Source organism: Meriones unguiculatus, chromosome 15 (assembly GCF_030254825.1).
Source record: "Meriones unguiculatus strain TT.TT164.6M chromosome 15, Bangor_MerUng_6.1, whole genome shotgun sequence".
In the NCBI taxonomy this organism is placed as follows: Eukaryota; Metazoa; Chordata; class Mammalia; order Rodentia; family Muridae; genus Meriones; species Meriones unguiculatus.
The window spans coordinates 61,140,835-61,168,493 of record NC_083362.1 but is presented as its reverse complement, the minus strand read 5'-3'; the positions used below and the strand labels follow the sequence as shown (position 1 = coordinate 61,168,493).

The 27,659-nt window shown below is 47.5% G+C and overlaps 1 protein-coding gene across 2 annotated transcripts in view; it reads right to left on the bottom strand.

The window, feature by feature from the left end:
* Window positions 1-27,659, bottom strand: part of Pnkd (PNKD metallo-beta-lactamase domain containing) — a 66,266-nt gene that overhangs the window by 17,951 nt on the left and 20,656 nt on the right. The window contains exon 1 of one of the 2 annotated variants that reach the window (XM_021664387.2): window positions 5,543-5,730. The exons of the other annotated variant lie outside the window; for it this stretch is intronic. Coding sequence (XP_021520062.1) covers window positions 5,543-5,703 — 161 coding nt within the window. The 5' untranslated portion in view covers window positions 5,704-5,730. Of the gene's footprint in view, window positions 1-5,542; window positions 5,731-27,659 lie in introns of those variants that run through there. 2 annotated transcript variants of the gene reach the window in all.

The window sequence follows — 27,659 nt, the reverse complement described above, 5'->3', positions numbered from 1 at the left end:
CCTATTCTTTGAGGCCCTCTCCAGATGACAGCCATCTTTTATAAAAGGAGGACTTAGGTCTGCTAGGAGCACTCAGGCAAAATGAGAAACACATCAGGATTGTAATTCCCCTGCCCCTGGGAGTCCCACCTCAGCTGTTATGCCTGTGTACCCCCGGCCACCTGCCTTGCCAAAGTTCTGGGGATCGCTTCCTTTGGTTCTCCCTCCCTCATTCTCAGCACAGGCTCTTTTGACAGAACCCTGCTCTTTGGGCAGGCATGTGGGAGTCCAGCTGCCATAGCTGGACCTGTGGCAGCCTGAGCCCTAAGAGAAAACACACTGAAAGCTCCAGGCCCAGTGGAGGCAAAGGTGAATTTGGACTAAGGAGGCTAAGCCAGCCTCATGGAGATCACGGCACCTGGGCCAAGACTAGCCACCCATTCTCCTCTCCCTCCCTCCATTCAAAACATCTGATAAGGTTGACTATGTGCTACACGGTTGCTTTGGAAGCTGAGGGACAGTAGGGACAAAGTTTTACTCCTTGAGTGGCGATGTTCAGGCGGGAGGAGAAAAACAGTAAACAGAGAGGTAAGTAGACACACACAGCATACCATGTGCTGTCATCTACTATGAGAATAAAGCTTGGTGAAGGGAATAGAAGGGCAGAGATAGGGACACTGCTGTACCCAGGTAGTGACAACACAGGGCAGGCCTCAGGAGCAAGGTGAAATCTGGGCAGAGAGAGCGGTTGGGAGGAGGGACTGGCTGGGAGTGTTTGGCAGACAGGAAAGTAGTTCCTGTGGTTGAGGGGTGAGCAAAAAAGAGTCAACTCTATCTCCATGAGAGACAGGAGGTACCGCCAGAGGGTTCCGAGAGAGAAGCGACATGTTTTGTTTTGTTTTTGTTTGGTTGGTTTGTTTTTTGGTTTTTCAAGACAGGGCTTCTCTGTGTAGCATTGTCCACCTGGAAACTTTGTAGAGCAGGCTGGCATCGAACTCAGAGATCCACCTGCCTCTGCCTACCGAGTGCTAGATCAAAGGTGTACGCTATCACAGCCCGCTGTTCCTGGGCTTTGACATATAATTTTGATTTTTTACATTTATTTGATTTATTACAGTGTTTATGGCTGCTCCTGTTTGGAGCTCAGAGGAGGACTTGCAGGAGTCATGAACTCCAGGCATTGGGCCTGAAACCTTACATCTCAGTGGCCTCTGTTTCTGATTTAAATCAGCAGTTTCGATTGAGAACACCCAGGAATACTGCCAGCTACGTCTCCGACAACCCAGCTCACAATGCCCCGTCTTCATCTCGGACACAAACAATGGGATCTTTCCTCAAGGATCCTCATGCCAGGGCTTTTGCTGCCCTGGGCATTGATTCAGTAGACCTTACTGACCCAGAAAAGAGGTTTCCTCTTTCAGAAATGAGAAAAGTAAGGTTCACGCAGGGGACAGTTGATTTTATTACATGGTTGGAGTGAGACCTCCTGGGGTGCTGGAGAGATGGCTAGGTAGTTAGGAGAACTAGCTGCTCTTCCGAAGGTCCTGGGTTCAATTCCCAGCACCCACATGGCAGCTCAAAACTGTAACTCCAGTTCCAGGGGATCTGATACCCTTTCTTAGACAGGCAGACCCTCATACATGCAGACAAAACACCAATGTACATAAAATATTTTTTAAAAGGGTGCTCGCTGCCCGTCTCCTGTGTGTAAGAGTGAACAGACGCTTGGCTGGCTAAGACTACGTCAGCAGAGGCCAGACACTCAGCTCCTCGGGACACCCTCAGCACAGCAAGAGCCCAGCCCCACAGCACGTTCTGCTCGCTTCCGCTCAACAGGCGGAACCAAACCCTCTCCACTACCACCAAGAAGGCAAAGGGGCAAAAGGGAAACTGAGGCTGATGCGGGGGACCCATACGAGAAAGTCTTATTCTCCTGATCACAGGCTCCTTCGTTGCACCTGCCACCCCTGGGAGCTTGCTGTGCCCTACCTCTGCCACGGTTTGGATCCTAGTTCACCTCTGTTCTCATGGTCCTGTCTTCTACCTAACCTTTTGGATGATGGGTGCCAACCCTTGCATATATTATACAAGCACCCCACTACTAAGCTACATCCTCAGCCTAGGAGATCTTGCTGTGTGTGTGTGTGTGTGTGTATGAATGTGTGTTATGTGTATGTATATGTGTGTACATATTGTTATGTATGTATGTGTGTGCATATATGTGTACATGTTTGTGTGCTATATGTGTATGTATGTGTGTTTATGTGTATTTCTGTGTATGTATATGTGTATGCGTGTATTATATATGTTATGTGTGTATGTATATATGTGTGTATGTGTACATGTCTGTGTACATATGTTTGTGTATGTGTATATGTGTGTGTGTATGTATGTATGTGTGTGGTATGTGTATGTATATGTTTGTGTATGTGTGTGCGTGTGTGTATGTATGCACAGTTATTCAAGGAGTCCAGAAGAAAGTGTAATATTCCCTGCTGCTGGAGTTTAGACAGTTACCGCCTCACTCTGAAGGTCAACATTAGAGGACACTGGCCAGATCCTGTTCCCCGGTGTAACCACACAGTCCTGACCCAGGGCAGCTAGGTGTTATGGAATGAAAGAAGGATATAGCATTTCCTGGTAATGGTCAAATAAGCCTAGAAGTCGGCGTGAGAGAATTTAAGGAGGGTATGCGTCCTGCCTCCTGCCCCCACACAAACAATTGCTATCATTCCCTGCTCACTGACTTGGGGGTTCATCCAGTCTTCACAGGACCCCAGGAGGCAGACAACTAACACCATTCCCCAGGTGCAAAGCAGCCAGGCTGAGAAAGGCTATCTGCCCACTCCAGCCACATGGTCAATTTGCAGCAGAGCCAGAATCCAAAGGTTGACTCATCCGGTCGCCCCATCTCCTGTACGCTTAGCCACTCTTACCCTGCTTCTCAGAGTCTAGTGTCAGCCCACGGCTGTTGGATGTACTCTGAGTTGAGTCTGGTTATTCTTGTCCCCAGATAACAGTGGCTGTTGAGGAAAGCCTTTTGTGGAATTATCTGTCTAAAGATAACACGAACAGTTTCTCTCTCCGCCACTGCTGAAGATTTTTGTTATCTGCTTTCCAGCCCCAACTAAAAGATCTCTCTGTGATTCCCCTCACCATACCTTCAGCTGCTGGGGTCCTCCTCCTCTGAGCCCATCCTTCCTGCAGGCTTGGAGGCAACTCGCAACACCTACACATTTGCCACATGCTTCCTGCGAGTATCCCTGCCCGACTCCAAGGTTCGCAATGTCTCCCCTCAGGGGACTGCACTGATTGTTTCCCAGACCACAGAACAGCAGGGTCTGGAAATCCCATTTCAGGCACACCTTTCTGCTCTACAAATTTGGAAAGCTGATTCGAAGGCAATCTGGAAATCTAGACAAAAGAAAGCCCATAGGACCACTGAATTAAAAACAAAAAACAAAACAAAACAAAAAAAAAAAACCTTTCCTTTTTTTTAGCTTTATTTTCTGTTTGTGGATGTTTTGCCTGCATGTGTGTCTGTGTGCCATGTTTGTGTCTGGCGCCCTCAGCAGAGGTCAGAAGTGGAGGTTAGAGCTCTGGAACTGTAGTTATGAGAGCTGTAGTTATGGAGAGTCGTGAGCCGCCATGTGGGTGCTGGGAACTGAGCCTGAGTTCTCTGCAAGAGTAGTCAGTGTTCTAAACATCTGAGCCATCTCTCCGGCCCAGAACCACTGAATTCCCAGGCTGATGTGGTAGTGTATACCCGTAATCAAGCATGGGGATGAGGGTGGCTGTAAAATTAGAGGCCAGCCTGGGATGTTGCAAGATCCTATCTGTATTCCTAATACCCCGTCTCCTCACAAGAAGAATTATGAAGAAGCTCCTCAAGAAATCAAAATTAAGGGATTTTTAAAAACTCCCAAATCCCAAGTCTAGGAATACCCTGACTCTCACGGTTGTGATGCTGTGATTACTGACATTCTGGTCTTAGGAATTCTATTCTACTTCTTCATGGAAACTCCTGTTTTCCACTTTCTCAGGCTATTTGCATTATTTCAAGCTTACCAATTTTGGATGCTAAGAGTAGATTTAAAATCCCTTCTCTAAATAGAGCTACATGATTCTGAGGACTCTTATGAAGAAAACAACCAACCAACCAAAAACAAAGCAAATGCACACATGCACACACACACACACACACACACACAGAGAGAGAGAGAGAGAGAGATAGAGAGAGAGAGAGAGCCCAAATCTAGCGACTAGGGGCATACAGATGAGTGGTAGAACATGTGGTTAGCATTCATGAGACTCAGTCTCCAGCACCAACCGAATTACAAACAGACCAAACAAAATAAAACTTCACACCCACTTCCAAAATTCAGACACAAAATACAGTGATAGTCACAAACTTGGCCAGGTATGGTGGTACACATCCGTAAGGACAGCACAGAGGAGGCTAGAGGATCACAAGTTCAAGACCAACCTGGTGTCCTTAGTGAGGCTGTCCTACCAAACCAAGCAGCTAAGCAAACACACACAAAAACTGCCACCTCCTTGTTTTTTATAAACAAAGCAATGGCAATGTTGTTAGAGCATTATCTGGAATCTGTTTTTCAGTCCACTAAGCTTTTATATCTCTGTTTTAGAGATTGTGAATGAAGCCTCAGGCCTGAATTTTGGGGGAGTAGGAGAGAGTGGTCTGAGGAGGGAGGAAGGGTGAATTGCACAATGTCTTCTCTGAAGCTAAGGAAATTCCCAGGCTTAGGCCTTCTCAGCCATCTGGCCACAGGCTACGATCTCCATCCTCACACTTCTGTCCCTAACTGTGGTTTGAGGTCCTGGCCAACAGACAGACCCTCAAAAGCCTGTCTAACGGTTTCCTCCCTCCTTCTGAATGCAGGGACTCTTGCCAGGGGCAGAGAAAAGGAAAAGTTGGCTGGGAAAAGTCACTGGAGGTCCTTGGTTGGGTCAAATTTCACAGCCCAAGGCTTTGGGTTCCAGTGGTGGGAGGTAGAGGAGAAAGGGCCAGATTGACTACAGAGCTGAACTCTGCAAGGGACAGAGCAATCTACCTAGAGTTGTGGAGCATTGGATGATGTGCAGAAGGACAGGGGCAAACGGAGGAAAGTCAGGCGTCAGGGGAACACTTTTACCCTGTGCTTGCAAGAGAGCTGTGGAAGTGCTGACCTCTGCCCGGCGGCGGGGCGCGCTCTTCCCCGCACCAGTTCCCTCACTCCTGGCTTTTCTAGCTCCCTGGACTCCAGCTTGTCATCTTATTTGGCGCTTGTCTCCCAGCGTTCTCTGGTTCCTCCACACCACATACTCTGATCTGTGCCCCTAATCCTCTTTTCCCACCCGGCCCATCCCAATTCTTCAGACCTTCAACTCTTTCCTCTCTCAGCACGAACTCTCCAGCCTGTTTCTCCATCCTTCCGCTCCGGTGGTTTAGGACCCCCTACTAGTTCAAGACGTCCTAAGCACCCCCTGTGTCCCTTTTGCGTGCCCTCTCCCAACGTGCCCGCCTTCCCGAGCCTGCACAGGGAGGAGCTGGGGCACTAACCCGATTCGGAAGAGCAGCCGCTGGCTGCGCGTCATGAGCAGGCCGCGGAAGTCCCGCCGCGCTCGGCAGCCTCGGGGACTCAGGAGCAGCAAGACGGCGAAGAACAGCAGCCCGAAGCCGGAGACCCACAGACTGGGCGCGGGCCAGCCTTGCCAAGCCATGCTGGGGGCCGGGACGGGGGGGCGGGGCTCGCGTTGCTAGGCGACAGCCCCGCCCGGCCCCTTGAGCGGCGAGGCGGGGCTTCGGGCACCTGCGCGCTTTGGGGTGCGGGTACACTTAGCTCCGCCCATCACATCGCAATCTGACCCGTCCCCTAGCCAGCAGCGGCTTGGCACACGCGGCAAATCCCTAGTTTAAAGACGGACTGGCTCCTCCCCCTACTGGTGGGTCCGGAGGCGGAGCGTGAGCCTTGCGCTATTCAGGGTCCACACAGGCCAAGAGCCCTTGGGAAACGAAAAAAGCCAAGCCCGGGGGACTCTGGGATAGACAAGGGAGTCGTCCTCCTGGCGAGAAACCTTAGATTCCTAAACTTTCTAAGCTAGAAGGAGCCCGGGAGTTCGCTGAACTTACGCCGTTCATTTATTCGTTCACTAAATAAAAGGCATTGTGCCAGGTTTTCAGGTAATTAAAAGACACACAGAGGCCAGAGATAGCTTAGCGGATAAACACTTGCTCCCAAAGCTGCCGGCCTGAGTTTGAACCTTTGGACCCCCTTGGTGAAAGGAAGAGAACCACTCCCTCAAGTTGTGGCGTGCCACAGTGTTTGAGGCCACACAAACACACAGTATCCAGGCTGGGGCAGTAGTTTGGTGGTGTAGCACGTGCCAGACCCTGGGTTTGGTCCCCAACAGGGAGGATGGGAGCCTTCCCGGAGCCTATGATACAGAATACAGTAATGAGACTAAGTAGGCAAACAAATATGATTGCATGATATGATGTGTGTGGGCATATATGCTCACAAACGTAGATGGATGTGATGAAAAACTTATAAGGAAGTAGTACTCACAAGGAAGCAAATGGGAAGTCAGTGATGTGGGGCACAGAGGACTGAGATGGGGAGGGCATGTGACATTTCACCCATGTCTCAAAGGTGAGAAGGGGCCACAGTCCACAGACTTCATCAAGGTCAGGAAGCCATGAGAGGCAGGGCCAGGTCTAGCAGGTAGACAACCTCAGGTCCATGCCCAGTCTGATTTCCACACTGATGTCTCCTCACCTAATTACTGCTGCCTTCCTAATGAGTTGTAGAAGCTGGTCTGGCCGATGGGGTGGAGGTGGGTGTGAGAACGAGTGTGGTGCTGTGTCCAGACTGAGGCACAAAGGAGCCGGGGGCTGGGCAGTCTGGATTTGATCTTGCCTAGCCCTCTGCAGGAAGGGAAGGAAATGCTGCAAATTTCAAGCTCACCATCTCTCCCACTGGGAGATGGGCGGAGGGAAGCAGGTGAGGAAATAGTCTTGTTTTCCTCTCTGCTTCCTGTGCTCAGTCTGACCGCCCTAGATAACCAGACCCCACATCACATTTTCCATCACAGCTCCGTGGTTCCGCTCACAGTGTCTACTGTGCAACTGTAGATTCCTATGCGCAGTTCGTAATTCACCTCCTTCACCCACTCCCCACCAAACAGCCAAGGAGTGGGTGAAACTGTCCCCAAACCTCGCTGTAATTCACCTGATCCTTGCTTTAATCAGGAAGCCCCAGGCATTCAGTTTCTCTCCTGTTGAAATGTGAAGAGGGACACAACCTGTGGTTTGCATCCTCCCTGTCTCTTGCCTGAAGTTCTATTTCTTTTTCTTTCTTTAAAGACTTATTAGACTTATTTATTATGTATACAGTGTTCTCCATACATGCCAGAAGAGGGGGCCAGATCTCATTATAGATGGTTGGGAGCCACCATGTGGTTGCTGGGAATTGAACCAGGGTCCTCTGGAAAAGCAGCCAGTGCTCATAACCTCTGAGCCATCTCTTCTGCCCCACAGGTCTATTTCTGAGTGCCCGGGCACAGGAAGGAATGAAGCTGCCAAGGCCTGAGGTGAGAGCAAGACGAATAAGCGAATCCACAGAAGGCATGTGCAGAAGCCCAGGAGAGTCTGTGTCTCTGTGTCTGCACATGCAAAACTGAAGGAGTGTGGGTCACTGTAAACATGACCTGCGGCAGGGAAGACCTTCTGAAGCAGCGTCATATGGAGGGATTGAAGCAGTGCCCATAATCTGAGATGGGAAATGCAGGTTCAGACGTGGGCCTGCAGAAAACACCAACCGTGGAAGCTGAAACCTCAGCCCCACCCCTGCCACGAGCAGGCGCTTGGGAACACGCCCCACATGCACACTCATTAACAGATTTACAGATAACAAACTCGAGACGCGGTTTATGAAATGCTTGGAGTCACAGCTGGGCTGGGGATCAGGAGTGGAGGGGAGTGTCTATACAGACTCATGCAGGCTCAGGGAGCTGTGCTCTCCTACTCTGGACTGTTCTGGAAGATATTCCACGATTGCTCCAAATCTGTGCAGTTCTCCCTCCTGTCCCACGAGAATCTGCTGTTCTAGCAAGCTAGATGCCAGTCACCCCTTTCCTGTATTCTGCCCGGCAATACCTAACTACTCCCAGCTTCTAGAATTTGCCATATTGTTTTGTGCTCCCATGCCTTTGTCTGCACTGTTCTCTGCCTAGAGTGCTGTCCATTCTTTGTTCTGTAGATTCAGACCTCACGTGCTCTCCTGTGACAGCACACACTTGTGCACACAGTCCCCTTTGCTGGGGTACTGGTCTCGCTTTCTACTAGCTGACTATAATAGAGTGTAGCCTCTGCTTCGTTACCCTTCTTCAGAGTGGAGACTATAATTTAATGTAGTCGCCTTCAGCTTGCCAGTGTCTGGCATAGTGCCACATACATCCACAGCCCACGGGGCCTCTGCTCCAAAGCTGAACCTATGTCTTCCACCTCCTCAAATGGCATTCTTTCCCTTGTCACTTTGGGTCAGCTGCTTGGTCCCTCAAAGGTACCGAAGTCATTATCACATCAGGCCCTATGAAGCTAATGTCTGTGGTCAGCTTGTGATCTAGCATCCCCTGGGAGGTGGGCCTCTCTGCCTGAAGGGATTATTTCCACTGGGTTAACTGAGGTGGGATGATGTCACCTCTCTGGGATACATGCGGGTGGTACCGTTTCCTGGGCTGCGATCCTAACTGTATAACAAGGAGAACAGCTAGTCATCACCCTGTCTCCTGATTATGGGTGCAACATCACCCGTTGCTTGCAGGCTTCTGCTATCTTGACTTCCTTGCCATGATGGACTATCAGTTCAAATGACGCCCCTCCCTTTTAGACTCAGCATGGTGGTATACCGTTTTGATCCCAGTCCTAAGAAGGTAGAGACAGGTAGATTGCTGTGAGTTCAGGACAGCTTAGTCTCCAGGGTGGCTATATTCTGTCTACCAGGGCTCCCAACCACACATGAGTGGAGAGGATGCTATGGCATCTAGCAGCAGGTGCTTCGGGTCCTGATAAAGGCCCACAATGCCTAGGACAAGCCCACGACAAAGAACTGTGTGCCCAAGACTGTAACACAGAGGCTGGGTACACAGAAGAATAGTAGGTCCTCCCAGAGGCCTCTGCTGGCCCTGCAACACTCCATTATCTCACTTACATTGCTTTGGTGGTTCGAGTGAGCATGGTCCCCGGAGGTAATATGTTTGAATATTTGGTCCCCAGTCGGTAGGTAGTACAGTTTGGGAAGGATTAACAGGTGTGGCCTTGTTGGAGGAGCTGTGTCACTGTGGGTGAGCTCTGAAGATTCAAATGCCCACATCAGCCCCAGTCAGTCCTCTCTCTCTTTCTCTGCTTCATGATTGTTGTCTCAGCGTGTAGGCGCTCAGCCACTGCTCCAGCCCCATGCCTGCTTGTCTGCTGCCATCCCCACCGTGATTGTCAAGGACTTACCCTCTGAAGCTGCAAGATAAACTCATTCACTCTGTAAGCTGCCTTGGTCACGGTGTCTCCTCACAGCAACAGAAAAACAACCAAGATAGTTACTCTTCCACATCCTTCCTCTCCAAGGTACTTTTCACAATTGGACATTGTCATGTGAGTCTCACCTGTCACTCCCACTGGGACGGAAGCCCCATGGGGTTGGTGGTGTGCACAGTGCCTGGCCCAGAGAAAGCATCATGTGTTTGATGAACGAATGAGTGAATGACGGAAGCAAAGAATGGCAGGGTGACCATCTGTTGCTGCTGAGCACTGTGACTGCAAGAAGACTGGGACTCTCTTGTTCTGGCCAGTGGGTTCCATCCCTGTGGGATTATGTAGAAGCCAACCTATAATCCACACAGGAAAGCTGCAGGAGAGTTGCCTCTGAGCATTCACACACTTGGGGTTTTTGGTCATACAATCCTTACTCCCGGGAGCAGCTCAGAGGCACAGCTGAGGCTAAAGTTTGCCTCGGTGAGTCTCCAAGAAGAGGCCCACTGTTAATCACAGCTACACGTGATGGTACACACCTGTAAACTCAGCAATGCAAAGGCTGAGACAAGAGGTTCATGAGTTCAAGGCCAGTCTGGGTTACATAGTAAGGTCCTCAGAGCAAACAAACAAATGCATGCCCCAAACAGCAACAAGTGGTCAGGTCGGCATGGTAGGACATCCCTGTGATCCCAGCACCAGTAAGTCTTGAAGCAGGAGGATTGCCGTGAGTTTTACATAGTCAAGTCTACATAACAAGATTCTGTTTCAAAAAACAAAACAAAACAAAAAACAAAAAACCAACCAAACATAAAAACCAAACCCACAAAACAGGGCTGGAGAGATGGCTCAGTGATTAAGAGTACTGCATGCTCTTCCGGAGGACCAGAGTTTGAGTCCCAGCACCTACATGGCAGCTCACAACTGTCTGTAACTCTGGTCTCAGGGGATCCAACACAGTCTTCTGGCCTTTGCAGATACTAAGTATGAATGCGGTGCACAGACATAGATACAGATAGAAAACTCATACACACACACACACACACACACACACACACACACACGGCAACCTTTCTTCCAGGTTCCAAGGGTAGAGGTAGAGGTTCTCATGTCTGCTCCTTATTCCAGCTGCCAGCCAAAGCTGTGTCCCTTGGAAGGACAGCCTGACTTCACCTTTGCTGGATCCCTGGTGCTTAGCTGACTTACAGGATATCATTGGTGATGATGGTGATGATGATGACAGTGATGACGTCAATAATGCCATGGAGGAGCTTTAATGGATGGAGCTGTTTCAATAAAGAATAAAGCTGTTTAAAGAATAGAGATAGCAGGTAGGTGTCGTGGCAAACCCCCTTTAATCACAGCACTCTTAGAAACAGGCAGGTCTTTGAGTTTGAAGCCAGCCTGGTCTACAGATAATTTCCTGGATAGCCAGGACTACACAGAAAAATCCTGTTTAAAAACAAACAAACAAATAAGCAAAGAATGGCAAATAACAAAAAGAATGGCAAAGTCAATTTGGTTTAAGAATATTGACCCAATGCAAAAGTAGTGGCTGGGACACTCTGGCCAGCCCCACTGTCCTGCTGTCACCAAGAGTTCACTGTGACCATAGTAACCTTCCATCTGAGCCATTGCACTGCATATTTCAAAGCCTGGTTTGCTCAGAGGGACTTCCTTGCCACTTCTCACTTGCCCTGTCTTGACTTACCCTGCCTCATGTTTTCTATTTGTTTCTCCTATCCATCCACTGACCTGCCTTCTGCAGGGCAACCGGCAGCTTCTGCCCTGTCACTGGGCAGGGCTACACCATTCCTGATTAGCACAAAGGTTCTGACTTGCTCCATTGCCAACCTGGTTCCATTCATCCCTTCTTGGGCAACCTGGTGGTCCCAGATCACCATGTTAATACTAGACTTAGGACAGATACCTAATCGACACAGCACACTATAGCCCAGAACTGTTAAACTCAAGCTATTCTCCTGCCTCATTGTCCCAAGTAGCTGGGATTACAGGTACACACAATCAGATCTGTCTTTTAAACAGCCATTTTATTCTTTTGTTGTTTTGTTTTGCTTCCTGAGATAGTGTTTCTCTCTGTAGCCCTGAGTGTCCTGAAACTTGCTCTGTAGACCGGGCTGGCCTTGAACGCAGAGATCCACCTTCCTCTTCCTCCTGAGTGCTGGGATTAAAGATTCCTTTGGTTTGATTTCTGGCCCTGGGTAGCCAGCTAGCATGGCTCAATTTATCATGCTAGCTCAGCACATCTGAACTATGGGGAGCCTCTGATTCACTCCAGGAACTTGTGAAATGCAAACTCCTGTCACCTCCCTTCACTGACATTCACATTGGGTCTACTGGGCCCAACACCCTGCATTCTGCACTGGTAATCCAAAACTGAGCTTTAGCCTCTGTCCCTGACTTCAGTTTCCAAGGTTTCCAATGTAGTTGAGCAAAGGCCTGCTCAGAGGTCATACCTTTCATTGACCTGGACCACTCGGCCTCTGAAAAGTCTAGTGTCATTTTTCCCTGGCTCCTCATCCCTGATACAGTATCCTTCAGTTCCCTGAGATACGCACTTTCTCTCAACCTTACAGTCCACATTTCAGTCTGCATGTTTTCCCTCCTTCTATTTGTTATTGTTGTTTGTTTGTTTGCTTTTTCAGTACTGGGGATGGAGCCCCAAACCCTCTGCTTGCTAGGCAAGCACTCTGCCACCAAGTCACACCCTCTTTATCTGGTCTGAGGTTCAGCCTCTTGAAGCACTCACCCCTATTCCTTCCAGCTTTAGCCTACCAGCCTCCTGCCCGACTTGAGGACACCCAGCTTCCAAATACTGATGGTGTGCAGAGGAAACAACTTTCTCCTGTAACTCAGGACCACTTTGGTTGAGGCCTTATTGGGATGCCAACACCAGTGCTTGGCGGAGCTTGTGTCACACTAGCAAAAGCCAGTGTGTTCAGAGATTCAAGCACCTGAGCCCAAACATGCATGGAATGAGGGAAGTGTGCAGGTGATGATAACGAGAGAAGTCCAGATACTGCGGGTCTCAAAAATGGGGCTAGCCACCCAACCTGAGGGGAGAGAGTGAGCTACAGAACAACTGACAACCTTGTTCTAGCCAGCTTTCTTTTGATGTAATAAACAACACAATCAAAAGCAACTTGGGGAGGAAAAGATTTATTTTATCTTACCGCTTATAGTTCCTCACTGAAGTCAGGGCAGCAACTCAAGATGGGAGTCTGAAGCACAGGCCGTGGGGGGAGTGCTGGCTTGTTCCCCATGGCTTGCTCAACCTGCTTTCTTACACCTCTCAGGGCCATTAGTACAGGGGTGGTGCCACCTATGGAGGGCTGGGCCTTCCCACATCAGTTATTAAATAAGAAATGCCCTATAGACTTCCCTATAAGAAAAGCTAATGGAGGCGTTTTCTCATTTGGGGTCTTCTTTTACTAAAACGGTCCTAGCTTGTGTCAAGCTGATGAAACAAGCAAACAAAAAAACCACATTCCTCTCCCTATAGAATCTGCTGGCTGTGGACTGGCGGAGGACAGGTTTTCCAGATGTTAATCCACTCTCTTCTCAGATTGCCGGCTCTCTGAATTAAAGCACAGTTCTTTAGTCTATTCCTGTCTCCTTTCATGACATCTGCAGGCGTGGGACAGCATCAAGCTCCAGCTTGATTCCATTACAGTCTCCCTACCCACACTTGTCATTCTGAACCCCAAATCCCTAACCTCATTTTCTTTGCCTTCAGCAAATGTCCTCCAAGAACACAAGCACTAACCTGGGTAGTGGTAGCACATGCCTTCCCAGCACTCAGGGAAGCAGAGGCAAACAGATCTCTGTGAGTTTGAGGCCAGCCTGGTCTATAGAGTGAGGTCCAGGATAGCCAGGACTACACAGAGAAACATGTCTCAAACAAACAAACACCCCCCAGAGGGCTAGGGATGTGGTTCAGTGGTAGAGCCTAGCATATACAAAACCTTATCAACCCCTAGTGCTACTTACATGCATACATTAATCCATTCATTAATTAAAAAATAAGACTTTGGACATAGCTCAGCATGTGTACACACTTGCACATACACCTGTACAGACACATGAACATACCCTCATACCACACACACACACACAAAAAAAAAAAAAAAAAAAAAAAAAAAGGAAAGAAAAAAAGAAATTTTAATGTCAGGCTAGGGGCATAGCTCAGTGGCAAAAGCAAGCAAATGAGAAAGAAAAACTAATTTTGTTCAATGGAAGCGTCCAAAGGTGTAATTTAAAAGGTGTGTAAAGGTGGAGGGCTAAGAGGCTCATCCAGGGTTACAGGAGAAGGGGAACGGAGGCTCTCACTAACTTAGAGGTTCCATAGCTAGAGGAGGGTGTTCAGCCAGGCCTCCAAAAAGCCTCAGAACGATGTTCCTTGTTCCTTGTGAAAATGTATGGCTCTGGATCCTGATCAGAGAAGGGACCCTAAGTCAAACTGGGAATAGACTATATATGAATTACTAGACCAGGTCAGTGTTAATCTCCCGGTCTTCACACTAATTTAATAGTTGTGTTGTTGTTGTTGTTTTAATGGACATTTTAGAAAACCTGGTGACAGGTATGGAATCTCTTGTACTTATTCACAAATACTCTGTTGCTGGGCGATGGTGGTACATGCCTATCTCCCCAGCACTTGGGAAGCAGAGGCAGGCTGATCTCTGTGAATTCAAGGCTAGCCTGGTCTATAAAGCAAGATCTAGGACAGCCAGAGTTGTTACACAGAGAAACCCTGTCTCATAAAAACAAAACAAAACAAAATAATTCTGTAAACCTGAGATTATCTCAAAACAAATAGTTAAAAAAAATTGGATATACACAAACAGAATTATGCCATTCCCCTTTCAAGAGCTCAGCCTTTAGTTCCTCTCTGGCCCTGGTGAGTGGATTTTGATTGGTCTAAGCCAACTGGTACCTTGCCAACTATCAGTTAGACCCAGGAATGTGATGCAATTCCTGCCATGAGATAATAATAGCAAATATTTATATAGCACACAACATGTGCTAGGCACTGTTCTCATCCTTTTAAACAGAAGAACCCTTGACTCTCACAGGACCCGATCAATCAAATACCGAGAGATCAATTCAGTGGCTCCAGGTCACATAGCAGGGGAGAGAGTATGAGAGATAGACTGGGGAACTTTAAAAGTTTTCATTGTCCTTAAAAGGGAAAATGCAGCTGCAGTGTTCAGTGTTCCTAATCAAACCCAGGGTCGTTTGCATACTAGACAGGCCCTCTACCACTGAGATGCATCCCATTCCCACTGGCAGCTTCCTGTTGCTGTTTAAGATAGGCTCTCGTGTAGTCTAGGCTGACCTCTTGAACTCCTGAGACTGACCCTGAACTCCTGGTCTTCCTGCCTCCCCTTCCGGATTGCTGGGACTACGTGTGCTCACCACCTAGCTCAGTTTTGCTTTTTCAAATGTTCTCTTTCTTTCTATAAAGAAGCTACCTTTACTGCTCCCGGATGCTGTCATCTGTGGTGTCTGTTACTCCGGCAGCCATTTTGGTACTATCATGAAGCAGTTTAAAAGGATATTCCAGGGTGGCCAAGATAGCTCAGCTGGTAAAAGCACTTGCAGGCCCAGCCTGATAACCTGAATTCAATCTCAGGATCCTGTAGTGGAAGGAGAGAACTGACTCCCCAAAGTTGTCCTCAGAGTCACAAACACACACAGCAAACCACCGCCGACTGCCAAGAATGGGATGTTCTGGGACACTGCAAATAGCAGAGCATAAATGAAGGCAGAACCTGTATCTCTGGAGACCTCATGGGAAAGTGGGCATGGTGGCTCACACCTGCTGTCCTGGCATTTGGGAAGACGAGGCAGAAGTGTATGAATTACGATCCAGCCTGGGATACATAGACCCTCTCGGTCACAACCAACCAACCAAGCCTTGAAGTGACCAGTCTCAGTGTCCACCTTATGCTGGTCCCCTCCATGCAGGTGCTCCCGAGGCTTTTCCACATTATTTGTCCAAAGCTGACGTCATCATACTGATATCTCACCCCACTTGCTCATTCACTGTCCTTGTGATGCTTAATATCGATTTTCAACTTACCAGGACCTAAAATTAATTACAAGAGAAACCTCTAGGCGGGTCTGTGAGGAAGTTTCTACACTGGGTTAAGAGAACAGGGAAGCCATTCCGTGAATGGTACTGGGGTTTGCGGGCAGAAAGAAAAGGAAAGAAGCAAGGAATGGGCATGGTATAATACATGTCTTTAATCCCAGCACTGGAGAGATGAAGGCTGGTGAATCTTTGCGAGTTCGAGGCCAGCACGGGTCTACACAGAAAGTTCCATCCCAGCCAGATTTACATGGTAAGACCCTGTTTCAGACAGACAGACAGACAGGACCAAGTGCATTGTTCATCTATGAATTCCTTTTTTTTTTTTTTTTTTTTTTTTTTTAGGATAAACCCTTTAAAGATTTATTTGTTATTTATATAGCGTTCTGCCTGCATTCTGCCTGCAGAAGGGGACACCGTATCTCATTATAGATGGTTATGGGCCACCATGTGGTTGCTGGGACTTGAACTCTGGACCTTTGGAAGAACAGTCAGTGTTTTTAACCTCTGAGGCATCTCTCCAGCTCAATGTATGAACTCTTAGGCCAGCTTCCAGAAGAGAGCTTTTCTATCCTGACTCTGGTGTAGGTGATGATGTCCCCTAGTTACACTCACTTCTCTGTCACTGTCCTCAGCAGATTGTGGGGGAGGTCCTGGTGCCACGCAAGGACACCTGGGGTTTCCCATGGGGAAGGCAGGTGCTTGCCTCTTCACTACTATTTACCTGGTGCCTAATTTGGAGGGCAATTAAAATATTGTTTTTCTTTTTTTAATTTTCATATGTGTAAACCTTTGAGGAAGGTATGTATGTGTATTGTGTATGTGCCTGGGGCCCTCAGAGATTAGAAGAGGGTGTCAGATCCCCTAGAAACGGGGTTACATACAGTTGTGAGCTGCTGTATAGGTGCTGGGCACTGAGCCTGATACTTCTTTGAGAGCAGCATGTGCCCTTAAGCACTGAGCCATGGCAAAAAAATCTTGTGTATATGTGTGCATCTGTGTGTGTGTGTGATGTTTATGTGTGTGTATATGTATGTATCTGTGAGTGTGTGTGTATGTGTGTACCTATGTGTGTATATTCATCTATGGGTGCATGTTCGTGTGTGACTAGTGTGTATATGTGCATAATCTGTATATTGTGTTTGTGTATGTGTGTGACATGCAGTTGTGTGTGTGTGATGTGTACTTGTTGGTCTGTGTAAATGTGGGTGTGTATTTGTACCTCTTGTGTATGGTTGAAGGACAGCCAGAGGTGCTGGTCCTCGCCCACTTTGTTTGGTCTCTCTTGCAGTTTACTATTGCTCACACCAGCTTGAGAGCCTCTACCTTCCATCTCCCCACAGGAGCATCGCACCTAGTTTTTACATGAGTTCTGGGGTCTGAACTCAGATTCTCAGGCTCGCAGGACAAGGCTGTACCCGCCGAGCCATCTCCCTGGCCATCAGGCCCAGCTTCCTGTGCCATTACTAGGCTCCTCACAGGTGCTCAAACACGAGGATCAGGGTGTGATCCTTTCCTTCCCTCACTGCCATCAGCACAAAGCAGGTCCTCAGAATGTCACGTGTGACCCCTACAGGCCCCTTAACACATCCACCTCAAGTAGCACAGAAGCCTTGCTGGGAGCCCACAAGCTCTGCCTGAAGCCAGGATCTATACAACCAAGTGCACATGCCTCGGTTTAGCAGTATGGTCTCAAGCCAGTTTTCTAGAGCTCTGTGTCCCCACATGCTTCCTTCGGCCAGCCCTGCACTGCTTACTGGCCTGTGTCTTCTGCTCCACAGCTTCTGGAGAAATCTTCTTTGTTTTGTTTGAGACAGGCTCTCATGTGGCCTCAAACTCCCTATGCAGCTGATAACCTTGAACTCCCGATACTCCTGCCTCCCCTTCTCAAGTGCTGGGATCCCAGAAGGAGCCACCTTGCCCATCTGAGGAACCCTTTAAAGTAAATTTCTTCAGGTCCCAGGTGCCGCCTGCCCAGCCCACCCATGGGGACAGGCAACCAGGGGACACTCCTGGGAGGAATTAAAACTAATTAAGGCTCCCGATCTGGGCCAGCTAATACACCTGGTGTGTGTAGTTCAGACCTTGGGGAAGCTGACGCACCTTTCCCTTGCAGCTAAGCACAAACTCAGCTGGCTGGGGAATGTTGCTCAGCCAGCAGCAGCACACCTGTGCGGCACGGAAAGGCCCTGAGTTCGATTCTCAGCACTGCAAGGTAAATAATAACGTATTCAGCTTCCTTCTTGAAGGTGTTTCTGGTCACAAGTGTTTGGTCTGTACTTCATCTCCACCTGAGGAGAGTGCCACGTCATAGCCAGAAGTCAACTGTTTGGTAAGTGCTACTTTTGTACTTTTGTGTTTGAAGTTATGGGGGACTGCCAGTGAAGGGAGCCACTGCCCCCTAAGCCTGAAACCTACCTCCCCAAAGCGGGGGCAATGCTGTGTGCTTCTTTCCTGGTACCCAACACCCACCACCACACCCACACAGTCCCACACACACCAAGCCCCCAACACCTTGCTCAACAGTTGGAGTGTAATAAATGTCCAGGCAAGGGAAAGGAAACACAAGAGTGAAGACTCTGCTAGGCAGAAGGGCTGCATGAAACACTTGTTACTCATCGTGAAAATGGCATCCACTTTTTATAGAGATGAGCAAGCTGACGTGAGAGAGACAAAATGACTTACTCTTCTCTGAGCTAGTAAGTGACAGAATCTTAATTCAGTTCTGGTTTTGCTGGACCTGAAGTCTGCACTCTCTAGGCACACTGTGCTGACAGCTGAGCCACCACACAGGTGTCTGAGAACCAACCTGGACAATTACTCAGCACCATCTGGTAGACTGCTTCCTAAGCATGTCTAGGTCAGCTAGACTCTTGAGTATTTGGGATCAAGAGTCACTCTCAGCTATTAACAACTTTGAGGCCAGCTTGTACTTCGTGAGCCCCTGTTTCAAAATAAAAGCAGCAAGGGGCTCAAGAGACAGATGGGAGGTTAAAAGCATTTGCTGCTCTTGCAGAGGATCCAGGTTTGGTTCCCAGCATCCCCATGGTGGCTCATGATTATCTCAGTTCCAGGGGATCCAAAGACTTCTTTTGACTTCTCTGGGTACCCGGCACATACCACACGTGGTACATATAAGTACATGTAGGCAAAACACTCATACACATAACATTAAATAAATAAATAAATCTGAATCAATTAATAAGAATATCAAACCAAACAAAACAACATAATCCCATATAAAAATTTGTGCCAAGCAGTGGTGGCACACACCTTTAATCCCAGCACTTGGGAGGCAGAGGCAGGTGGAGCTCCGAGTTCCAGGCCTGTCTTGTCTACAGAGTGAGTTCCAGGACAGCCAAGGACCTGTCCCTAAGGAGACACAGAGAACTCGGTCTCAAGCAAGACAAAAACAAACAAACAAACAAAATCTGATAAACTAAAAACCATAATAGCGGGAGAACTGTGTGGAGATGGCACCTGCCAGGAACTGTACCTTTGAGGAGATGAGGCATCTGTGACTCTTCGGGGAGCAGGAAGGACAGGGGGATTCTCCAGCGTTCACACCCAATGGGAGCTGGAGGACCAAGTGCCCACTGAGGTGTCTGTGTGAACCAGCTCCAAGCATGGTGGAGAAGGGTGGGACGGGTGTGAGACAAATGGATGAGAGGAATGAGGCTGGCAGGGGCAGTGGGTATGTTTTGGCTCTTCAGATTGTGGGCTGGATCCACTGCCTTTGGGCCTCTGACTGACTCAGCTCCTGGATTTCTTGCTCTCAGGCTCTAGCCCCCTAATCCATACTCACAGTTTAGAGTGGCTTTTCCTGATTTAGGCCCGTGTTTATGTCCCCCCCCCCCCACCCCCATTAAGACATGTCCCTAAGGAGACCCATGAGGTTCAGAGACCTGGTCCTCTCTACCTCCCAAGTCTCCTCAGGCCATGCCTGGGGCCTGACCTTCTCTTTGAAGTTTCTGGAACACTCTAGTACAGCTTCGAGGTTATCTTGGTCACCCATACACATTCTGTTCCCTCACTATCACCTTCAAGAGTGGGGACCACATGCTCACTTTTGTTCAAGTGTGAACCCATGGAGATTCCTCCCCCTCCCCCGCCCCGCACACAGTTTTCCTCCAGGCTCAGATCCCTTACATGCTGTATTATTGCCAGTGCTTCCTCGAGAAGCCCATTTAGATGGGGTCCCTTCTCTTTGCATATGTTCATTTTTGTTTTTTTTTTTTAAGATTTATTTTTTTAATTTTATGTAGATGAGCATTCTATCTGCATGTACACCTGCATGCCAGAAGAGGACATCAGATTCTATATAGATGATTGTGAGCCACCATGTGGTTGCTGGGAATTGAACTCCAGACTTCTGGAAGAGCAGACAGTGCTCTTAACTCCTGGGCCATCTCTCCAGCCTCTTCTGTTTCATTTAAAATTAACTTTTTAAAAAATATATTTATGGATATGTCATATATGTGCATGACAGAATAGAGCATCAGATCCCATTATAGATGGTTGTGAGCCACCATGTGGTTGCTGGGAACTGATCTCGGGATCTTTGGAAGAGCAGCCAGTGCTCTTAACCACTGAGCCATCTCTCCAGGCCCTAAACTTAACTTTTGTTTTTCAGACAGGGTTTTTCTCTGTGTGGTCCTGGCTGTCCTGGAACTAGCTCTGTAGACCAGGCTGGCTTCGAACTCTCAGAGATCTGCCTGACTCTGCCTCCTGAGTGCTCAGATTAAAGGTGTGTGCTACCAACAACCTGTTAAAATTAAATCTTTATTATGAAGATTTTTTTTCCTCCCTAGAAATAGAGCTTACTACTAGTAGCCCTGGTTGACCTAAAACTTGATTTGTAAATCAAGCTGACTTCCAAATTTACAGAGATTCTCCTGCCTCTCCCTCCTTAGTGCTGAGCTTAAAGGTGTGTGTTACCATACAGAGTGGAGAAATTATTCCAATGACAGGATCTCACTAGAAGTTCAGGTCAGTCTCAAGCTTTTGGCAATCCTTCTGCCATAGACTCTCATGTTATGCATTACTATGTACTGCTATTAGGTTGAACATCTCCCCCTTTACCCCAGAATTGAAAGCATCTGAAAACAGTGAGAAGTCACAACTTGGTGACAAAGGTCTATGATCCTAGCTTCTAGGGTAGCTGAGGCAGGAGGACTGCAAGTTCAAGGCCTATGTGGCCTAGAGATGAGTTCAAGGCCCCTTTGGGCAATTTAGTGGGACTTTATAAAAAAATAACAGAAACACAGTCACAAGCTGAAGCTAATCTTGGTTGTCAACTTGACACACCTGGGAAGAAGGAGCCTCCACTGAGGTACTGCCTCCATCGGGTGCCCATCTTGTGGGCATGTCTGAGGAACATTTTCTTAATTGCTCATTAACGTGGGAAGGCCCAGCCCACTGTGGGTGGCACCATGCCTAGGCAGGTGGGCCCGGGCTGTGTGAGAAAGCTAGCTGACGTTTCTGAGCTATGATCTCTCTGAGGATGATAGCTAGCTAGTAAGCAGAATTCTCTGGTCTCTGTTCCAGTTCTCAGCCAGGTTCCTGCCCTGACTTCCCTTTCCTTCCCAAGCTGCTTTTGGCTGCGGTGTTTATTTTTATTTTTTTTAAACGAACAACAGGAAATGCAGGGAAGAAATGGAACAAGGTTTCACAAACCCATCACATGGCTTCAATGCCTCTCCTGCAGGTAACACATCACAGTGACTTTCACACTTTGGCCATGGGTCTCAATAATGTACATTTGACAGGCTTCCCTCCCTCTACTACCCCCCAGTAGTTTTAATTTAAAAATTAATTAATTTAAGCTAGACAAAATCCAGCCTGGAGAAGGGAGGTGGGTATGGAATTCCACCCACAGCTGAGGAGCTATTGGCAGTTGATAGCAGCTGAGGGAGCGAGTCAGGTTTCTTTAAGAATGCAGCCTCTGGTAGACTGACCACTCTCTTTGATGCATGGAAGGCTGTGTAACTAAGAGAGATATGAGCAGCACAAATTGGACTTGTTAGGTTGAAAAAAAAAAGAAAGAAAATTATTTGGGTAGGAAAGTGGGAAGAATCTGGGAGGAGTTGGAGTGGCTAAAAATGATCAAAGCCTGTTGTATGAAACTCTCAGAGAACTAATTTTTTTAAAAGGGAAAAAACTATGTTTGTGTGTGTGCCTATGTGTGTGTTTATGTGCTGCAGATGTGTCCGTGTGCCACAGTGTTTCTGTGGAGGTCAGAGGACAGTTTGTGTGAGTCAGTTTTCTCCTTCTACCGACCATGTGGCTCCCAGGGATCAAACTTTGGTCAAGGATTGACAGCAAGCCCTTTACCTGGTGGCCCTTCGTAGGCTTTTAACGTGGCTCTCCTTCCTATATGATGCTCTGATAAAGCTTAGATTGAAGGGGGAAAATTACATTTCACACCTAGATCTGCATGCTAGACATACGTAATAAACAAGCTGGAAATGAAGTTAAATTTTATTTGGTCTGTTTTATTGTATTTGTTAATTCTGGCTGGGATCCTCCGATTGATTTTGGACACAGCATGGAAGGCACTGAGCTAATGTTCTTCCACCTCCTTCTCTCCAAAGTTGTTGGTGTCTTGTCAAGCATCGATAGCTGGACCATGCCATCTAGTGGTCATGCCTGAATCTGACTGTGTCTTTCTATCGCCTCGATGTCACTGGGGGAAGGGGGAGGCTGGGGGAAGCAAACTAGTGTAGAGCTGATCTAGGGAGCTGATGCTTGTAATCCTAGCACTTGGGAGGTGGAAGAAGGAGGATAAAGAATTTAAGGCTACCTTAGGCTGTAAAGTGTGAACAAGGCCAGCCTGGGCTACTGGAGATCCTGTCTCAAAAACTAAAAACAACTGGTTCAGGTCTTTCTTTGGCTAGGCACCTTGGAGTTGGGACAACGATGAACTATGACCTATACCCTGGCCCTGAGGAGCTGTTCTGTATGGTGGCCACTAACCACTTTCCACTACTGAGACTTGAAGTGCAGTTAGTGTAAAACCAAATTTTGTTCCATTTTTATCTAATTACAGATTAAATTATTTTTTGAGGGACAAGGAAGAGGTGGTGAGGTCATGGTACAGCTGCACAGTAGAACACTTGCCTAGCATATGTGAGACCCCAGCTTTAATCCCCGGCCTCAATTCCCAGCACTGGGGAAGGGGGCCATGTGCTAAGATCAGTATGTCACTGAGCCTGACGTGGTTATAGAATTATTAGAGGCATGCCTGTAGAGCTGGAAAGCGGGAGACCAGGGTAGGAACTTGGGACACTTGGAACACAGTACGGGCCTGGTAAATGAGGCCTGCAGTAGCTACCCACAGGGCCGGGGTGAGAAGCAAGTGAAGGCTGGCTCTATTCTCCTCAGATATATACAGAGAAAGTTGAAGGGGAGCTTCCTGATTGGGAGGCTGAAGTGGGGGAGAAGCAAAAGGTGGAGGAAGTTGATCCACAGCGTAGGGGCAGGAGATTGGGGTGTGAGGTAAGGCGGGGAAACCAGATGTTGAGCACTCCAAACAGGCCTGATGTCTCAAGAGGCCACCATATGAGGTGGCACTGGGAAGGGTGGAAGCGAGGGTCCAGTGTGATCCTGCTGAGCATCCTTGCCTGGACAAATTCATCCTAACAGGCCCTGTTCTGTACTGAAACACCAGGCTGATTTCAGATTCACCTCTGAGTCACTGGGCTGCTGGCTCCAGACCTTACAGTAACAAGGGACTTTTTCAACTTTGCCCCAAGCACTTGACGACTACTATTTTTAATCCTTACAAACACATTCTATTATTACCTTCCTTTGTAAGGATGAAGCCACCAAGGCTCAGCGTAGTTAAGGGCTGTCCCCAGGGTCCCACCCACAGCTATAAGTGATTATAACTTGGAGTTGGCTAGTGACTCCCCCTGGGCGTCAGTTTACAGCTGGCTTTCAGTCTGGAGGGAGGCATCCCCCAGGGGATGCATAGTTCGTTTTCCACAAGCACCTTAGATAATTCCAATGGTCAGAGATGGACAGGGTTCTCTGGCCCTGGCTGTGCCTTGATGGATGCCTGGCAGGTTCAGCTTCCTCATTCCGTAACTCACTTCCATTTCCAGTTAGGTCTGGGTTACAAAGGACTGTTTGTAATGCCTTTTGCATAAATGGAATCACCTCAGGCTTCGAGTAACCAGAAGTGGAAAAAGTGGTATGATAAGATCAGATCCATTTCTAGAGAGGAGCCAGGCTGGACAGCCCTGTAGGCTAAGACTGGGACAAAAAAAAAACAACAACAACAACAAACAAACAAACCAAAAAACAAACAAAAAAACCAAAACAAATAAACAAAAAACATCCACCAAAAAGCAAAAACCCCAAAACAAAAACAAAACAAAAATCTAAAAAAAAACAAAACAAAACAAAAAAACAAACCACTCCCTCCTGTGAGGAAACTCTCCAGTCTTCCCAGTCCCCATTCCCTCTCTCCCTCACACCCTTCCACTTCCTTCCCGCCTTCCTTTCTCCTCTCCCTCCCTCTTGCTCTACTTCCCTCCCTCCTTCCCTTTTTTTCTCCCCTCCCGGGTTTGGAGACATGGTCTTGTGGAGCCCACACTGATCCAGAACTCACTAGCCAAGGACGAGCTTGAGTCATGGATACTCTTGCCCCCCTTTCCCGGTGCTGTGCTGGGGTCAGGGCCTAGGGCTTCCTGTGTGCTGGGTAGGTACTCTGCCAGCTCAGACACATTCTTGGTCTTTCCTTCTTCAGTCTCAGTAGCTCAGGCTGGCTTTGAACTCCTGATCCTCCTGCCTCAGCATCCCTAGTGCTTGGGATTACCACTGTGTGCAGCTATCTATTTCTTTAGAAAAGTGCTAAATAATGTTTATTAACAATGTTAACTTTTGTGGTTCTTTTTTGAAACAGGATCTCTCTATTATGTAGCTCTGATTGTCTGGAAACTCAATATGTAGACCACATTGGCCTTGAACCCATAGAGATTTGCCTGTCTCTGCTTCCCAAGCATGCAATAATGTTTTTGTTTGTTTGTTTGTTTTAGAGTTTTTCTTTTTTTAAAGTCTTTTTTAAAGATTTATTTATTTTATGTATATGAGTGCTCTGACTGCATGTACATCTGCACGCCAGAAGAGGCATCAGACTCCAGTATAGATGGTTGAGAGCCACCATGTGGCTGCTGGAATTGAGCTCAGCACCTCTGGAAGAACAGACAGTGCTCTTAACCACTGAGCCATCTCTCCAGCCCAATAATGTTAACTTCCAACTTACAATCAATGCATCTTATATTTTAAATTCAATGAAACCTAATTTGTTGTTTTTGAGACAAGGTCATACCATGTAGTCTTGGTTGTCCTGGAACCTGTTATGTAGACGAGGCTAGCCTCGAACTGATAGAGATCTACTTGTCTCTGCTTCCTGAGTACAAGCTTTAAGGGCATTCACCACCATGGGCAGCAAAATCCAATAATTTATTAACAGGATTTTTCTTTTCTGTTCAAGATGGAGTGACTTCTATCAATTAGTTTTGACATAAATGACTGTTGTTTCCTTGCTCTGATGTTCATTTTCACCTAAACTGTCACTTGATATCCAAACCCTACAACACTGCCTGGAACAGAATAATTGCTCAATAAACATTTTTCTTCTTTTTCTTCCTTCCCTCCTCCCCTCCCCGTCATACCATCAGGAAATAAACTTCAGCCTGGTATCTTTCACTCTCCACCCCTTCCTGACTTGCCTTTCTGTTCAAGTAGGATTGTGGGATTGTCAGAGAAATGCCAGACACCAGGGTGAGTTTGAATTCCAGATAAACAATGAATACTATTTTTAGTGTAAGTGTTCCAAAATATTACCTGAGACAATGGGGGCATACTTATGCAAAATAGAATTACTTGTTATTTTTGAGTCTTTGTTTCTTTGTTTGAGACAGTCTGCTAGGTAGCCCAGTCTAGGCTTGAACTGGCTCTGTAGCATAGGATGACCTTGAACTCCTAGACTTTTCTAGGATTGCCTAGAGTTGCTCCTGAGTGCTTGGCCTCTGTCTGGCTCCGTTTCTATCTGTGCTTTCTCACTGTAATCCCTGTCCATTCGAAAAGTAAACGTGAGCCTGAAGTGGTGGCATGCACTCAACACTTGGATGGCTGGAGGCCTGCGACAACGTGAAGCCAGTGGAGGTGTCATATGGCAAGCCGCCACCCACACATGTGCACAACCACACACAAAACAAGTACGTGTCACTGAAAACAGTTTCAGAAAGGAGAGTTGCCAGTCGTGGTGCTGGGTGCCTTTAATCCCAGTACTTGGGAGGCAGGGGCGGGTGGATCTCTGTGAGTTCAAGGCCAGGCTTGTCTATATAGTGAGTTACAGGACAGCCAGGGTTCCATAGTGAGGTCGTGTCTCAGAGGAAAACAAAAGAGGAACTCTTCCCCACCCCCACCCCCCAAAAAATCAAAGGGAAAGTGTTAATAAGCTGTGAAAAACATTTAGAGGTGATGTTGATTTGCAGCTATTAGCACAAGATAAGCACTTTAAACATAGGTTATTCTACCCAGCAGCCTTTGTGCTTAGCAGAAAGTGGACTTTGGAACCATACAACTCAGGCAGCTGCTCCATATAAAATGGAACTGCTACTAAATTCTTTCTTTCTTTCTTTCTTTCTTTCTTTCTTTCTTTCTCTCTCTCTCTCTCTCTCTCTCTCTCTTTCTCTCTTTCTGTCTTTCTTTCTTTGAAATAGGGTCTCACCATGTAGCCCTGGCTGGCCCAGTACTTGCTATGTAGACCAGACTCGCCTCTGATTCACAAAGATTCACCTGTCTCTGCCTTGCACACACCACCACACCTGGCCAACTGAACTTAAAAAAAAAAAAAATTAAAATCTCATTAAATAACTGATTAATTTAATGTGTGTATGTTGCCATAGACAATTTGCAGAGGCTGTTCTCTCCTTCAGATACACAGGTTTAGAGACTGATCTCAAGTAGTCAGGGTTGGTGGCAAGTGCCTTTAGCCACAGAGCCACCCTGCCAACCCCCTTGAGGCTGATTCTCACCTCGGGACCTGGACTGACTTCAGATACTCTGCCTGCCTCAGCCTTCTGAGTACAGGAATTTTAGGTATGTGTCACTCAGCCTGGCTTCTGCTGAATTTTTCTTGAGTGATAAGGGGTGGGGAAACAGAGCTATGTCCCCAGTCCAGCAATAGCAAAGCATACACTGCCACGTGAGCCTAAGACCACACCTTTGTGAAGTATAGCGGTGCAGCCCAGGATGAGGTCACACAGGGACCGGATATATGATGGTGGGTCCACAAACCTCATCATTTTGTTTTGAGGTGGGGGTCTCTAGAGCCCTGGCTGGCCTCAGACTTGCTGTGTAGCTGATGATAAGCCCAATCCTCTGCTTCTACATCTGCTGAATGAAAGTTCCTAGAAAGAAATTGCATGTTCACCTGAACCTTTGAGAAAGCCAATTAACTGATTAGAACTTCAACAACTGTGTAGAGGCTGGAATGTTTGCCAGTCCAGAGCCTAATTACAGTTTATCTTGGGTTATCTTCAGCCCCCTAAATAGCCATTCCTTGCCTACTTCTGTGTCTGACCTAACGTCCAGTGACTAACAGAAGAGACCTTTATACCAACCCAAAGCCTGAGTGTCATCAGACAGCCTCTGAGTCCTATAGCTGAGATGCCTACATTTTGTGGTAAAGGCCTGCTCACTTTTTCCAACAAAGAACTTAAAAAGTGCTTTGACTTATGACTTTTTTTTTTATGTGGGGGGGTGTTTTGCCAGTATAAAAAGTCATCAAACTTAGTGTGATTGTGCATACCTTTAATCCCATCACTCAAGAGGCAGAGGCAGGCAGGTCTCCAGGGTAGCCTGGTCTACAAATTGAATTCCAAGCCAATTGGACTCACATGGTGAGACCCTTAGGACAAAAACCAAACCAAATCACAACACCCTCCCCCCCGCAAAAAAAAAACAAAAAAACAAAAACCCACTTCATCAAATGTTAACCATGTTGGAACACAAAATTTTGGATAA